The sequence below is a fragment of the Dama dama genome, chromosome 19 (assembly GCF_033118175.1).
Source record: "Dama dama isolate Ldn47 chromosome 19, ASM3311817v1, whole genome shotgun sequence".
Lineage (NCBI taxonomy): Eukaryota > Metazoa > Chordata > Mammalia > Artiodactyla > Cervidae > Dama > Dama dama.
The window spans coordinates 6620167-6636742 of record NC_083699.1 but is presented as its reverse complement, the minus strand read 5'-3'; the positions used below and the strand labels follow the sequence as shown (position 1 = coordinate 6636742).

The 16576-nt window shown below is 36.4% G+C and overlaps 1 protein-coding gene across 21 annotated transcripts in view; it reads right to left on the bottom strand.

The window, feature by feature from the left end:
• Positions 1–1142: 1142 nt before the first annotated feature.
• MBNL1 (muscleblind like splicing regulator 1) overlaps positions 1143–16576 on the bottom strand; it is a 209834-nt gene continuing 194400 nt past the window's right edge. For 14 of the 21 annotated variants that reach the window (XM_061168162.1, XM_061168142.1, XM_061168161.1 and 11 more), the window contains 4 exons: positions 11129–11164; positions 10354–10448; positions 7269–7343; positions 1143–4578 (listed from right to left, as the gene is read on the bottom strand). In XM_061168162.1, the coding sequence (XP_061024145.1) occupies positions 7287–7343; positions 10354–10448; positions 11129–11164 (188 nt within the window). In that variant the 3' untranslated portion in view covers positions 1143–4578; positions 7269–7286. The remainder of the gene's footprint in view (positions 4579–7268; positions 7344–10353; positions 10449–11128; positions 11165–16576) is intronic. The other 7 variants (XM_061168147.1, XM_061168158.1, XM_061168149.1 and 4 more) reach the window with 3 other exon arrangements.

Sequence of the window (16576 nt, the reverse complement as noted above, 5' to 3'; positions counted from 1 at the left end):
GGGCTAAGACAGGGTCCCATCCCGTGAGCTGAGGACCCCTAGTGGTTGCTGCAGTAATAATTCCTTCTGAACAATAAGCATTGCCTGGAGAATGAGTAGCTCAAATTATCATTTCTCAGATGCATGTATACGCTGTTGTGATTAGTAAAAATAGTACAATGGCTTTTTGTCACTGTATTTTTTCAATTAAAAGATACCCAGAAGTATTCTCACTAATTGGAGAGGAGCTAGATGTTTTGATGTTACTCAAAAAGTTTGTGAACCCCTGCTCTAGACAGTCACCCCAGGGCAGCTACGCCCTTGAGTAGCTTGAATAGTTGAGTCCAATGAAAAGAACAGAAATGCTATGCAAAACTCAACCCGTAACAGAACTGTATTAATTATAAAGTAATGCACTTATTTCTACCGCAGTAAATTTTACGAAACAAGCGTTTACTACAAAGGAGAATTTGCCATCCCTGACCAAATACCAAGTACCACAGTCACACAAAGTAGCACTCAATGAATGAGCAAATTTCTTCACATTGGAACTTTGGCTTTCACTATCTGTGAAAACTGAAAAATGCAAAGCCATTTGGGAGACCAGGTCTCACTTCAATTTTTAACTCACCATTTAAAAAGCTCTCTCTCTCTCTCTCACACACACACACACAAACACTCAAGAGTGAGTCATCTCACAGCCTGTGTGTCCACTGTGTGTGTGCATAAATGTTTATCCCTCTGAATCAAGTCATCATTATTCCAGTATTGAAATATTCTCTCCGATTGCCTGATTTCCAGTGCCAGTCTCCTGGGGTAGTTAGGCAAATAAAATTTCATTTACAGAAAGACTGTGATCAGAATTGATAAAGAGAATTTTTTTTCCCCTTAAGAGTTCTCCCCTCCTGCACCTAAAATACATCAAACAGCACTTAGGGCATCAGAGGAAAGCAGCAGATTTTTCAAAAGCACTGGGCAGTGGGTGGCAACACGATTCAGAGTTTCCCTCCGGGCATGAGAGGTTAGTGGAGAGTCAAGGCCCCACTTGGTGTCAGTTAACACCGGACGATGAATTTCCATATCATCATGTTTGACAAGACAGACACGCATGAATGCATGAAACGCGCAAAAATAATAACACTTCAATCTCAGGTACACAAATATACTTAAGAAAGAGAAGTTTTATTAGGGCAATTTCACTTTATTTTTCCATACAGCAAAGTCAACTACTGCAGTAATAATAAAATAAGCATAAAACAAATTGCAGCCCAAGACAAAATACATAATTTTAAGCAACTACAAGCAGAAAGTAAGTTGTGATTACATAATAGTAAAACCAAGCACACCTGTCCTTTCAGCAGGTGAAAGTGTAGGGTTGCTGATAAGTGCAACATTATAACCAGCTGGAGTGAAGGTTGGATACACTAATTCAGTAAACAAGTGCCCATTATCACATTTGCTTTTTTGAGTGCTTCTGAGTTGAAAATTAAAACCGTGAAAATTGAACTGTGTTTTACCTTTTTCACCTGCTGAAAGAACAGGCTCCTACCGCAATTAAAAAACAATCACATAACAACTATAGCTACTGTGTGCTGTTTGGTTTGCCTGTTTATGGGTGAAATTTTGTGAAAGTCAATACTTGTTTTGAAGATTTTTTTTCTTTTTTCTTTTTTTTTTTTGTGAACAGTAAACCACTGAAATTGGCAGAAACTGATTTGAATAGTATATGTCCTTAGTATAGTTCTTTCTCTCTCTTTTTTTTTGTTGTTTTGTTGAAGTTTTAAACATGCAGTAGTTTTTTGAAAAATGTAAGGAATATCTGATCCATGATTTCACCTTAATGGTTGAAGGACCTGCTATTTTTGGTAATGATCTTCAGGCAGATTTGGCCCAATGGAGTTTTTGTCAGTCATGAGATCTTGGAAGGATGGCATATCTTTCCAGCTGAAAAAATCCTGGCAAACTACAAGCTGTCCACAAAAAAGCAAAGCAACATGTTTGAAGGGGTATGGAGTGCTAACTCTGTGCCACTTTTGCAAGCAATTTTGCTCAGTCTGTCATTTTATTAGCCTTAACAAAACTCCTTGTAATTATAGACGTTTTTATTCAAAATAAGATCTTACTATTATACAGGTTTCTCTCTTTTGACTATATACAGAAGTGCAAAAAGTCAACCTTCTCTCTAGACGTTCCAACATGCTAAATTGCAGCATAATCAACCCTCAAGAGTTTGCACACACGCTATAATTCTCATTACGTAAACTTTGAGTATTTGGATTATCAACAAAAAGTCCCTTGTTCTATTTATTGATTATGCAGCTTATTTATAACAAGGCCTGATATTCAGGGATTTCAAAAATATTAAACAATACTTTAACATTTGAAATGGATACAGTAGAAAATAAATTTTATTCTAATATCTAGGATCTAGATCTTCTTATAATAACTAATTACAAACAAAATAAATCATCAAAATATTACTCAATTGTCTGCCAGGATTGTTGCGATAGCAACAACTTAACTTCTTACTTAGCAATGATTATATATTTATAAGATATCCATATAAAAGATCTTTGTTCTTTTAATGAAAACTAGACAAGAACTAACAATGACTGACATTCTTACACTTTTAATATTAAATCAGTAAAATATAAATCATTTAGTTAACAATACGAATATTCATATGACACTACATGTAATTCAAAACTGAGTATGTTACGAAGGAAAAAACTACTTTAATTTTTTTTTTGTATTTTGAAAAGTTCATCGGTAAAATCTACTAAAACAAGAGTCTATAAACTGAAATGGTATTCAATTGTTAATAGAAAATGAAATCTAATAAATGTAGGAAATGAAAAACTACACTTTAACAAGAAAAATAAGTAATATTCTATAATGTAACTAACTACAATAACATGTGGAGTCACCATTACTCTCTTAACACGATTGAAATTACATTGGTATGGGTTCCAACCCGTAATGTAATAATCTAAGGCTTTAATAGATGTACAGTACAATCAGTAAAATCAACACATCAGTCTTATATTAGAAAGCATCTCTCTCAAGCATAAAAACTTGCAGTAAACTTGGAAGTATGGAAAGTTCTAGAACTGAACTTTCACTTCTCCCATTCCATACTAGAACTACCAGTGACCTGGCCCCTACTTCAGCAATTTTTAGAACTGCTGAACAGAGCAAAAATATCCTTTACTAGCTGCAACATCCAAACCACAAAAAAGGAATTCCTTTGGATGAATCCATTCTTAAAAACTGAATGCACATCTATTTTTTTTTTTAATTTGTAAAAGGCTTTCTAAGGCTATAAGCAGTAAATCTGAACAAAACGAAACAAAACAAATCACATATAAAATTCACCCATGTACTTAACCCACCCAATGACTAGATTAGTTAAACATTTCCCATTTTCATGTTTTGGTTTATCATGCATCTGATGACAGTGCTTTCCTCTTTGTTTAGAGTCACTGTTTTAAATGTGACTGTGACGAAGCATTTAAGCAAATGTGAAACCATTTTTGCAAAGCATTTAGAGTCTTTTGACTTTTGACAGAGCTATAAATAGAAGCAAAATAATTTCCTCAAACTTTTTTTTTTGTTATCGTGTCTCAGAAATGGCATATCCCTTTTGAATAACATGTTATACAGTATAGTAGGCATAAATATTACACTACAATGCATTAAAATAATTTTTATATATATCTATGATATATCATCTCCAGTACGTGTGAGTTTATCTGTATTGAGAGAGTCTGTGTTGTGCTGTCTGTTACTATAAAGTTAAATCGGCCATTTCTGAGACAGCTTTGGTTTCCAAAAAAAAAAAAAAAAAAGAATGGTGCCCTTTGACTGATTAGTACTAGCAAATAAGCGACAAAATGTGGCTCTGAAAACAATAACACTGAAGAAATAATACTCTACTTTGATGTACAGTCTATGGCACTTCATGAGAATCCTTAACAACATGGTACTTAAAGCCATGATGTGCTTTAAAAGATACACAGTTGTGGTTTTGCTTGGCACATTCATCTCTGTCAGATCCCTCCCTCACCACATCTTAAAATCTATTACATTAAAAATATTACTCAAACAAAAATGACTGTGCATGCACGCTCTCATCTATAATGGCAATTTTAAATACAAGGTGCACCTTTGTTATTTGTAAACCTTGAAAGAAATAAACTTATTTTTAAAAAATTATATCTTGGTCTACAGACGTACCAATACATAATAGAATCATGGTTACACCATAGTCTGTCTTTTCAAGATGGCATGAATATATAGGAAACTAATTAGGTCTGCATATTTGAATGCATCACTCTGTGCTAGAAAAGAAAGACAATGTTGTTCTTTTAGACAGGAGTATCACCTCAGCACAAATATCAATTAAATGTACAAAGTGTATAGGCAACAGTGTGCAGTGGGTTTCCATGTTGTCTTTTCTTCTGGTTAACATGCAGTGTGCGGATGTCTTGTGGCTGAGGGGTTTTTGTATGAGGTTGCTTGACGGTATATACAATATGGCTAATGACCTCGTCCTTTACTCTATAACCAGGCACACTGTCCTCTCCTCTTTAGTACGATCTGCAAGGGAAAAAGATAACCTTCTGTTAACACAGACAATGTCTAACAGCAGTTTCCCATACACATTCAACATGAAAATTGTATTTCTTGGTTTAAAGAGTGAACACAGCAATGGCAGCACCTTCATGTAGAAACAAAAAAACACATCGCAGGTACAAAGGACCAAAATGTGTTTATTGTCTCTTTGAGAATAAAATGACACTCACAGCTGCACAAAATTCTAGTCTCTGAACAAACATCAGCCAATACACAGCTTAAAATATAATATACATTTGCAGAATCAAGGGGCATAATACAGGAGAGCTCTTTTTAGCATTATCATTGTGGGACAGAATTTACAACTCACTTTACTTCTTTCTAAAGTTTAATAGGTTTCAGAAGTAATGATTTGGCCCACAAAATTAAAATCCATGCAACTGTCCTATTAAACACAATTTGCTCTATGTGGATGCATGATTAACACAGTATGTGTTTGCAAAAAAAAAAAAAACAAAAAACGATGATACTCTAAGTGACTGCTTTGGATAATTTACAGTTTGGATTTTTTCTCCTAAAGGCCAAGAAAAAGAAAAATCATTCCTTATGCTCCTGACAAATTCAGGTTGAACTGATATTACAATGTACTTGTGACTTAATAATTCCAGCTGCTAAATGAAATTTGTTCCCATAGAATCTTTACATATTCAACTATGCTTTAGTATACAACTTGAGAATTCAAAAAATCACCATTTTGTTCAAAACCAGTTTAAATATTTTCCACTCAAAACCCAGTTTAAATATTGCAGCTTCTCATGAAAATGTCTAAGTATTTGTCAAATAAACAGAACCTTAAAGAGCTTAAGTTTCAATACTGACAAATCTACTGTTTTGCTAACTGATGGAACCCCACTCCATTTTGCATCTTTTTTTTCTGAACCTGGATTATTGCTAAGAAACAGTACTTGTTTACATATATACATACCCAACTGATCATAAGAGCTTGAAATGTTTTTTTTAACATGTCAAAAGAACTCTACTTCCAAACCTACGTACTACAAAGCAATGTACTATTATATTGTATAGAATAATAAACCTTATTATCAGAATGCACTGAGAGAGCTTATGAAACAGAAATCAGTTTCAGTAATTTAATTCATGATTGCAGCATGTCTTTGGTAGTACATCTCGGATTGAGTTTATCATTCCTTTATTTCAAGTTGTGTCTGTCATCTTCTCCTGTATGAGTTAATCCTCTGACAAGCTCTTCCTATGGATGATTATTACAAGGGCCTCTGAACTGGTTCCCTGACACCACCTTCCTGATTCAACACCCTGTCCCTTCTTCTACAAGGCTCTGATATCTCCTTTCTCTCTACATCAACCTTCACTGTCCAAATTCACTTAATTTCTGACTCAGTTAGGAAGAGCTGCTCCTTCATCTTTGTTCCTAGAGGAATTTGTTCAAAGCCCTCTCATTTTAATGAAGAGTGCTAAAATTTACATCATCATCTCATTGACTGTCGATCTTTATTTCATCGACCTGGTAACTAACACACAGTAGCTAACACAAAAAGTCATTTATAAATGTGTTAATGCACAGATGAATGAGTGAAAGGAAGCAACAAAGAAAGAATGATCACCCATCTTATTTACCAGATTCAGTTTTAAGTGTCATAGCTTTTCTTAAATATAAAAAGAAATACCTAATATAATTCTGAGCAGGTAGATAACTTGAATCAATGTGTAAGAATAAAACATGCTCTAAAAGGATGAAACATGGTCATCTTTGCAAGTCAATGTGTCTGAAAGGAAACCACGAGACTTTCAAACTATTTGAGCAAATATCCAGGTAGATGTGTGAGTGGGTGTGTATGTGTGTGCATATATGAATGCATGAATATATTTAAATCAGGCTCTTTATATTCTAATGACCCTGATGTGGTGAAGCATGGGGTAAACTGGGTACACGTTCTCATTTAGGATTTAGCAAGACAATTTTTGAATAAAATAAACGCTGAGCTATACCAGGGAGCAGCAAACTATTGCCTGTAAGCTAAATCCTGCCTACCTATTTTTGTGTGTGTCCAACTTTTTGTGACCTTATGATCCATAACCCACCACGCTCCTTGGTCCACGGGATTTTCCAGGCAAGAATACTGGAGTGGGTTTCCATGCCCTCCTCCAGGGGATCTTCCCAGCCCAGAGACCTAACCTGTGTCTCTTGTGTCTCCTGCATTGGCAGGGGGATTCTTTGCCACGAGCACTACCAATGAAGTTTAACTGGGACACAGCAACCCTTTGATTTACACACGGCTGCTTTTATGCTACATCGGCAGAGCAGCCCCATGGCCCACACAACCAAAAGCATTTACTATCTCATCTTTGAAGAAAAAGCTTGCCAATCCCTAATCTACGCCTTCTATTTAGTTTTAAGCTGTATTTTTCCTTCACGCCTGTGCTTATTTCTAGGACAAAATTTTTTTAAATGTATATATCCTCAGTATTATGCATATTTAAATGACATTAGCATATTTCTTATAAATTCATACATTAAAATTCCTCATAACCCATCTCAGATAAAATTGTGAGTTCTATATAAATACATTTTTTTTTAAATTCTGCAAAATTTTCTTAAGTGCATTACACAATTGTTATCTTAAAAAAGAAAAAACCACCACGAATATACACGCAATATTACATAATGAACTTACTGTTTAGTGATGAAAATTCTACATCTGGGTAACATACTTGTGGCTAGTCAGATGTTCGGCAGATATTATGGGTATCTAGCAAATAAAAAATTATTTAATGAATGATCCATGCAAGCAAGCCAACAACCAAGAGATGAAAACATCTGAATATTAAATTTTTTAAGAAAGTGAAATTCAGCTGTGAGGTGACAGTCCTTATCTGATCAACATAACAGTAAGTTAATGTAAACTTAATGCCAAAGTAGCAACTCATTGTTTAAAATCTTTGTGTTAAATACTATTCTATAAATGTTATCAGTTTTTAGGAAGTAAGAGAAGTAAAACTACCAAAAATTCATGCAGAGCAGTAATTGAAAGAAGCCCTTTTTGTTGGCCTACACACACACACCTGCGGTTTCAGTTATTCAGTATTCTAGAAAGCAAAGTAGGCAATGTCTTGCCTACTTTTGTGCAACCAATTTCTACATTTTCATTCAACTTATGGTATCTAACATTTTTTTTTTCCAAGTTAAAAATACCAGGTAATAATTATAAAGGAGTATTTCAAAAGAACCGGATAAAAGCATGGAAGTCTACTTCAGAACATATTCCTGAATCCTGATTGCACATTTTATTGCATTTTAAATGGGTAGGAAAATTACAAAGCTTGACAGAAAACACAATAAGGAACCAATATTGACTTGTTTCAATCATCCCAACAGCCAACATCTTTCAATCTGTAGCCCGATTCTCCTCTACCCAGAATGATGACTGCTACACTGGGAGAGGCAACATAGCGCAGGTTCAACGCCTAGGGACCCATTTCTGGGTGTGTAAACATGAGCAAAGCACCTCATTATACTTAGGTTTATCTCTAAACTGGCACTAATCCCATTTCAGCAAGGTTGATGGGAGAAGAGTGAAATCACATACATGAAGGCATTTTGTTGCTGTTTCCATCTAGATGTCCTAGACTAACTCAACGCATCACAGTCCACAGTCTGGAGTGTAAATTAATATGTCTCTATTTTATTTCCATTTCTCAGCTGACATCTTTACACAATTTTACAGCACTGGCAAATGGCACGAAAATGTGCTCCAAGCATAATGAAGCTTCTCATACCATTTTTCCTGCTGCTGCAGGACAGGATGTTGCACCCAACAGTGTAGAAGCGTCAAGGATGGGGCTGTCGAAACATACCAAGGACCTTCAACACCAATCGATGCAGATGAAGGGCCAGCTATAAACTTCTGCATGCATGCAGGCTGCTTTTTGTGGCATCAGCTATTTCCAGCATCGCTAATGTACTGTAGGCATATACATATGTATGTATATGTAGATATAATATATGTGTGTATATATATATCCATTCCCTTTTCTTTCTTCTGGTTGTCAAACAGTATGAAGACCCAAGATTATGCATGAAATGGTCACAGCACAATGCAAAAAGTAAAGTGTCCCCTACAACCAAGGTGGCCAAGGGCATGTTGAAATTTGCTTTGCTGTAGTTCTGCTTACACCAGCAATTCTATAGTCATACATGGTATACACAAGAGAGTCCAGCATCACTGATCTGCACCATAAATGGACTGCATTGAATCCATTAAGGAATTTCTGCCATAGACTACTAACATGCCACATATGCACAATCTAGCATTCTTGTAAATGAGTCTGATGTGTTAGCAAAAATCCAAGACTATTTTGACAAACTTCAGAAAAACTAATGATCCTTTGCCAAGAAATGTTTAAAGCTTGTCTGAAACTTTAAAATACATCCATTTTGGCATGCTGCTTTTCAAAGTTTTTAATGACTATACTTATAGTTTGTAGTTCTTCTTCAATGGTATATGGCATTCTGTAGAAACAAGGCTGGCTCCTCCTTATAGTGATAACTGCAAATTCAAATGGCATTTAATTGGTCTTCTTTTCCCAAACGGGCAACATGTTGATTCCCATCTGATACTGGTTTTTTTTTCCTAGATTCATTTGGTTACATCTAACTTGGTCTGTGAATTATCTGAAATTTGATTGGACTCTAGATATTTCATATGCTGTTAACCCTATTGAACTTGCTTTCATAACAAACCTATCTATACTTTCAAGCCAAAAACTACTTTACATAAATTTAATTTTGATCCAACCAGTATTTTCTAGACTATAATTTTAAATAGGAGCTAAAAATGCTGGCTGAATCCATGCAGATTTTAATTTTTAAATATTTTAATAATTATTTTCTTTTGAATAATTATATTATGAAATTTAAATTTCTGAAACATATTCCTTTTACTTAAAAAAAAGAAAACCCTGTGTATTTGTCACTCCATAAACTTGTATGGAACACAGAATGACTCTAATTGCCATACTTGGGGCCTTTTTTTCCCTTCATAACCCTCTAACATTTATGCTGAGTAGTTACAGATATAAGAGCACTTAGGAATTTTATTTTTTCACTTAAATCACGGAGAATCAAAACTTGAAAACTTAAGACTTATTTTAACTTATTTTGAGTATGCAATCCACTTATCAAATAAAACTAATGAATTTATAACAAACTCTATTTACAAGAGTGGTTGTTTGTGGCATATATAGCACATTGAAATATTTTGCTTTTTATTAAAAATTTAGGCAAGAAACTATATATATATATATATATATCTCCAATGCTTATAACAAAACCCTTAAAATCACCTATATTTTTAAAATTATTTTTTATTATATAAGTTTCAGGTGTATAGCACTGTAGTTCAACATCTGTATACACTACCTGATATAATTTCAATTGGTCAAAATACCTGCATGATTTTGATTTGAGACCAACTGAGAATTGCTTGTGTAAATATCATTTTAGTAGCTTTAGAAATGGAGCTGCGACAACTTTGGAGCATTTATAAATGGCATAAAAGCATTCTGCTGCTCATCATAGAAAGAATGTGTAGGCCAACAAGAGGTATCTTTGAAACCCCATGCTATTAAAGCACCCCCTTGCAGCCCTCACAGACACGCGATTCCCCGCTGGCCTCAGTGGGAAGTCCGCGTGCGTCAGGGCTGCTGGACTGAGCCCTGTCAGAGTCGGTTCTTAAGAAATAAAGCTGTAAATGAGCAAACCTGGTTGGCTGTGGCGGTTGCAGCGAAGGGAACACTTGTGGCAGATGTTGTTGCTGCGGACACAGTGGCTGGCGTAGCACCGTGCACCATGGGAACTTTCGGAGGGAAAATCATATAAGCAAACATACAGAAGAGTGTAGCAATATGGAAACCATGGCAACATGGAGGAGGTAATTGGGCATGGTATTTATCACAGCAGTAAGCCATGTGACGGACCAGCGAGTGACATGCAACCACAGCGCAAAGCGGACAACATTCCAAGGAGAGAGGGGGAGGGGGATGAAAGAGAAAAAAAAGGGGAAAAAAGCTTGTTACCATCAAATCAAGAAAATTGACACAAACAGGCTTAATTCGCTAAGTCAAAACCAAGAATTTTATATAGAGTTCACAGTCAGACATTCAAAATCTAAGTCAAAATACAGATATTTACTTCATATATACAATTATCTGTTTTTGAATAAAAGTATGCTTTCTTATTTACTATTATAAAAATACACAATATATTACTTTTATGAGATAGTTTTTTTTTTTTTTTTAACACACCAGAGCTCATAGTCCAATCAAAATCCACCAAAGGTGACTAAAGGAAACTTGTGTGTAAAGAAAACATTTATGTGAGTCCATGTCAATTAAATAGAAAATGGCATTTAATTGACAGGTGTTAGTAAAAAGGAGGTGGACTTGCCCAATAGTACCAGGTAAACTCGGCAGTGGATTTTGAGGGGCTGTGAGCGCACCAGGTCTAAGATAATCAAGAAACAAAGCTGGCACCTACCAACACTTGCAGCGGGCGTCATGCACAATATTGAGCCTGCCCATCATGCATTGCAACAGGAAGGTGGATTTGAAAAGGGAAGAGAATTAAAACATCCCATCACACGTGTAATTAGGACATTCATTTGAACAAAGAAGAAAAATTGTTATTATGGGAACAGTGGCATGTAACTGTCAGCACAATCGAATCATACCATAGCACAGTGATCAATTAGAACTAGTCTCAAGTGAAGAATAAAAAGCCAGTTGAACTGTGTGCTGGTACACTTTGCTTCTCCTGATTGCTGCCTATAAATAAAGGCTAATTTTTTAAAAAGATGGCAACCTGCTTAATTCTTTTAAAAACAATAGTGCAATTTGTTTTGTTTTAATCTGGTTGCTGGCCATCTGGTGGCTTTGCTATTTCTGACTTTTTAACATATGAATTGATCACATGTTAAGTAATTAAGAGACATTTATGAAGATGCTAAATAGTTCAATGCACAGAACTGACTTAACAATGTAATGAAACCAAAGCACTCATTTCATTCCCTCAGTTTTATTTATTTCCCTGTTCAGTGTAGCAGCAACCACACAGAAATGGAAGGGATTGTGATCAACCATACAGGAATTTTATTTGGACGGATACCAAGCAATATAAATAAGGCATAAGGAGAAACTGAACTTCTGCACTCCCTTAGTTTGGAATTTAAATGTACAGAAAACATTTAGACGGGACACACTTTCTTAAAGTCTCGAACTGGTTTACTTAGAAGGTATCTGACAAAGCAGACTGGTTTTCCTTGCTGTTTTAAACCTTCAGGACTTCTCAGAACGGCAAGTGTTCCATGAAATTTCACATTCAAAAACGGTTAATTAGATTCCAGTAAAAACCCTGAATGGGGGATAATGAAGATATATACATTGCATAGGGGGTGTTGGCACTGATGTTCACAATGGCTCCACCACAACGCTAAATCAGTATTACATAGATAGTACCTGTTCTCTTTGCCATGTAAACATTGGAAAATCTACCTTATTTTACCAAGCACAGGGCACTTTCCCATATACTGAATTACTGTTCTTTCTATGAGATTATTTTAGACTCCTAGCTTTTAAAATATCAAATGATTTTATATTTCCATCTAAATCTTGGCACATCCTATTTAAATACTAGCAGCATCTGGGATGAACATTTGTTAGAAAAAAATCTGCCAATTGCGTCTTGTCAGAGATGGCCCTACAAAACAAAGCTGCCATTGAGAAGCACAGATTACTTCACTGGCATCCTTGTAACAGCTGCAATTAGACTGTTATCACAATTAAGACCGTGGGCGCAATGATCAATGATGAAACTCAGAAAGAGAGCTAGGGAGCCATTCTCTCAGGTGGAGTATTATTACACCGATAGGCATTATTTATTAAGACACTTGAAGATCTCTGTCATTTGCTACCACTACTGAGTCAAAGCCTTGTGAAGACAACAAAAACAAACCAGTGATAGCCGAGACAGTAATTTGAGACAGTAGAGCAAGCAAACTTTAATATCCTAGAGCCTGTGAGATCATCATCCTTCAATAGTTGGGTCAGAAGACTGGGAAAGAATGGATGAAAGATGAATGAAAAAGAATAATGTGGAATTTGAGAAAAATTCATTTTAAATACTGTCCAGGTTGTACGTTTTAAAATTATTATTTATTATTATGCTGCAATTTGTCTATTATGTTTCATCCCATGCATAAGGAAGGCTGCACATGCTGAAAATGAGTTAACCTTACCCTATCTTTCTAAAACCCTAACACTTTTAGGATTTGAATTTCAGTTTGAGCTATCCTCCTCATTACCATTAAAACCAATGCACACAGTTTTGAGAGGGATTTGCAGCAAATAAACATAAGGCAGCAATGAAAATACTAGCCAGGGTGCAGTAACTCACAAATATGGAGACATAATGCTGTAGGACCCACTTACCGAAATCAAAAATCACTTTTGAAATGACTGTAATGTCCATCTTTACATCAAATTGGTTGATTTATTAATAATGATTGCATAAATAGCCAATTAAAAATTTTTTCTTCAATTTTCAGCATAAGGCAAAATTTAAGTGAATGTATTTGTCAATTAGTGAATGTATTTGTCAATTTCAAATTTCCCCTACGAAGGTATTTGCAGAGCAGAAGGGTGTGCTTCTGAGGAGTGCAAGATGTTAATTACATGATTTTTAAATTGAAATGTTGTTAACCTGTATGAAGATGCAGAAAATACAACTAGGAAAGTAGTTTACCAGTGAGATGTATGTGTAGTTCAAATCAGTTCAAGGAGAAGGGAAAAAAGTAGAGAGAAAAAAAAAACTATAGAGATTTTGTTGGAGGTTTGCATTGAGATGTGGTAATTCAAGCCTATTTAGGTGTATTATGATAGGAGTACAAAGCTGATCTAAAGTCTTCTAAAAATACTCTGTATCATTAGAACTAAAAGTTCACAATCAATAGAATTATTCTTAAAACTGATGTCTAAAGAAGCAACAGCTTCATATAATTTATTTTTGTAATCTATTGAATTATATTTTGTATCTCTAATGAGTTCAGGAAATCACAACAAAAAAAAAGTGCTTACTACATTCCTGGCTTTATTCTAAACTCTTAGACCTGCCTATAAAAGCGCTTTAAGAAGATGTTTTATCAAACTATGCTTAAAACTAACTTAAACTTAACTGTATGAAATAATTACCAGTATTATCTCCTTTCTATATATGAAAAAATTAAAGTATAGCTTATGGTAGGCTGTATTTAAACTTCCAAGCCAGGTTTATAATCACTATGCTAAGGTTTAAATAAACCATCTTTATTAACTTCATTAATCATACTAAAAGTGATAATTGAAATCTTTGCTTTCTTTTCTCTCTGTAAAAGCAACCCCATCCCCCTGCATCTCTCCTCTTATTCCAACCCCTCGGGAAAGTTTTCTGGACTTCTGTTTCCTTCTTTCTAGGAGTGTTCACTCAAGGTGAAGCTGAAGCTGTTGAAAGCAAACTTATTTTCAGTTTTTTAAAAATCATAAGCCTACAATGACTGAGGGCAATATGCTAGGAAAAGAAGCATGCTTTTGAGGATGGCAAGTAGGCAAAAATGATGAAGGAAAGCAGAGAGAAAAACACTCTTCCAGACTCTGAAGAGAAGGCGAGAAGCGTGCAGGACCCCTTGGTAATTGGGCTTGTGGTGTGTTCCTTCATAGCAGCCCTGCCAGATGCAGGCTTTCCAGGGAATGGGCTGCATGGGAGGCGAAGGGGCTTAGGCAAGGATGCTGGTACCCAAGGCAGGCACAGAAGCCCTGGAACACCTGCCTTCAAGGGGTCTTCTAAGCATGGACAATGATTACATCAGCGATGACTAGCGCTGACTGAAGAATAGAGACTGGGTAACCTGCCTGAGACCACTGGACGGCACAGGACCACCATTCGAGTAGGTGTGGGAAAGAAGAGGAGATGTGAGAATGGGAATCCTGGAATTTCAGTGGTGCCTGATATAGCTATCCAATACTGAAACTGAAGTTTAGAACTGGGCTTAACATAAATTCAGAAAAACAAAACTGATGCAAATAAAAGTGTTATTTCGTGAAATTTATAGCTACAACATAAGTAGACATTAGATTATGTACACTCTGTATGAATAGTAAATTTAGTCTTGACAGGTGAAGGTAAAACAAAACAACGAACTATATATTTAAAAAAATAAAAATTTCTTCAGTGTGAACATGATCCAAATTACTTATATCTATCTTTAAATAGGATGGAGGGTATAAAAGCAAAAGGCTAGAAAACTTTCTTGGGAGGGGTGGAAGTCGGATGGGAGATGCAGTGGGATGCAGTGGGATGCAGTGGGATGCAGTGGGATGCACGAGTGAGTTAGAAGGACATACTGTGTGCTGTGCTAAGCTGTTTCAGTCATGTCAGACTCGTTGTGACCCCATGGACTGTAGCCCGCCAGGCTCCTCTGTCCATGAGATTCTCCAGGCAAGAATCCTGGAGTGAGTCGCCATGGCCTCCTCCAGGGGAAGCTTCCCAACCCAGGGATCGAACCCACATCTCTTTTGTCTCCTGCATTGGCAAGCACCTGGGAAGCCCAGGAAGAAGGATAGGTGGTGGAAAACAGGGAAGGAAAGAAGAAAAAGAGGAAGAGAAGAAGGTAGGAACAGAAAGAATAGATAGATGGTTAGAAGGAAGGATGGATAAATGGACGGATGAATGCAAACATGGATGGACGCATGGATGGATTGATGGATAGATGGGTAAAGGCCACATAAGTCCAAGTCTGTTCTTAAAAGAAGACCCAGAGGAATCGGGTGGAGAGGGAGGTGGGAGGGGGGATCGGGACGGGGAATACATGTAACTCCATGGCTGATTCATGTCAATGTATGACAAAACCCACTGCAATGTTGTGAAGTAATAAGCCTCCAACTAATAAAAATAAATGAAAAAAAAAAAAAGTTATGGTATAGTTAGGTGGCTTGCCATGGAATCGTGATCTTTTGCTAGCAACCTGTTCTGTATACAGAGTTACCTGCTCCAAAGATTTAGTCAACCATGCTTCATCGTAATGTCAATGAAATAGACCTATATATCCCTGATGTTATTACTGAAGCAACAGACTACAGAATTCTAAAACTCTAAACTGCAAAAAATAAATGGCTTCCTTTCTCTAATCAGTTCCAATAAAGTCTTCAGATATAACTTCCAAATTATAATACTGTGGTTAGATAGGGTGCTGTGATCACAGAATTTGTCTACAGGTCTGCAGAATACCCTAGACTTTGGAAAATGAATTTCCTTTCCCCCCATATCATGTGAGATGACACACGAATTTATGGTAGGATAGATTTTCTGTAGTTCTCAGAAATGAGTTGACAATATTTAAAAATGGACAGATGTCACATATAACTGTTCAAAAGTCCAGAATATCTGGGAAATATATCATAAGATCTAGCAGTACGGGACACCAGAGCCATCACACTGAGCTGTGTAAAACCAGCCCTGAGAGGCAGAGAGGCAACCACCGCACAGTCACAGACCGCGACGTACATGGAGCCTCCGAGGGTGCCCAGCACACATCAGGTCCAACCTGCCAGGCAGATGGTCTCCTAAGGCAACAAAAGGCTAGTCTGAGCACTGACTGTCCCCCTTAGACTGGGCCGAAGCTCTCCTGCAGCTCCCGGACCCCAAAGCTTCAACTTGACCTCTTGCTTCACTTGTTCCTATTTCCTACCTGGCTTTCAAGGCATTTGGGTTTTTATATTTTCTACAGTAGATTTCTTGCCTTCAGTCTACGGCAATGCCACCCTGAACGCACCCGATTTCGTCTGATCTCAGAAGCTAAGCAGGGTCAGGCCTGGTTAATACTTGGATGGGAGATTTCTTTCCTTCCCAGCTGTATGATAAAGTGGTTTGGCAGGAGTATAGATGGGCTATCCATTA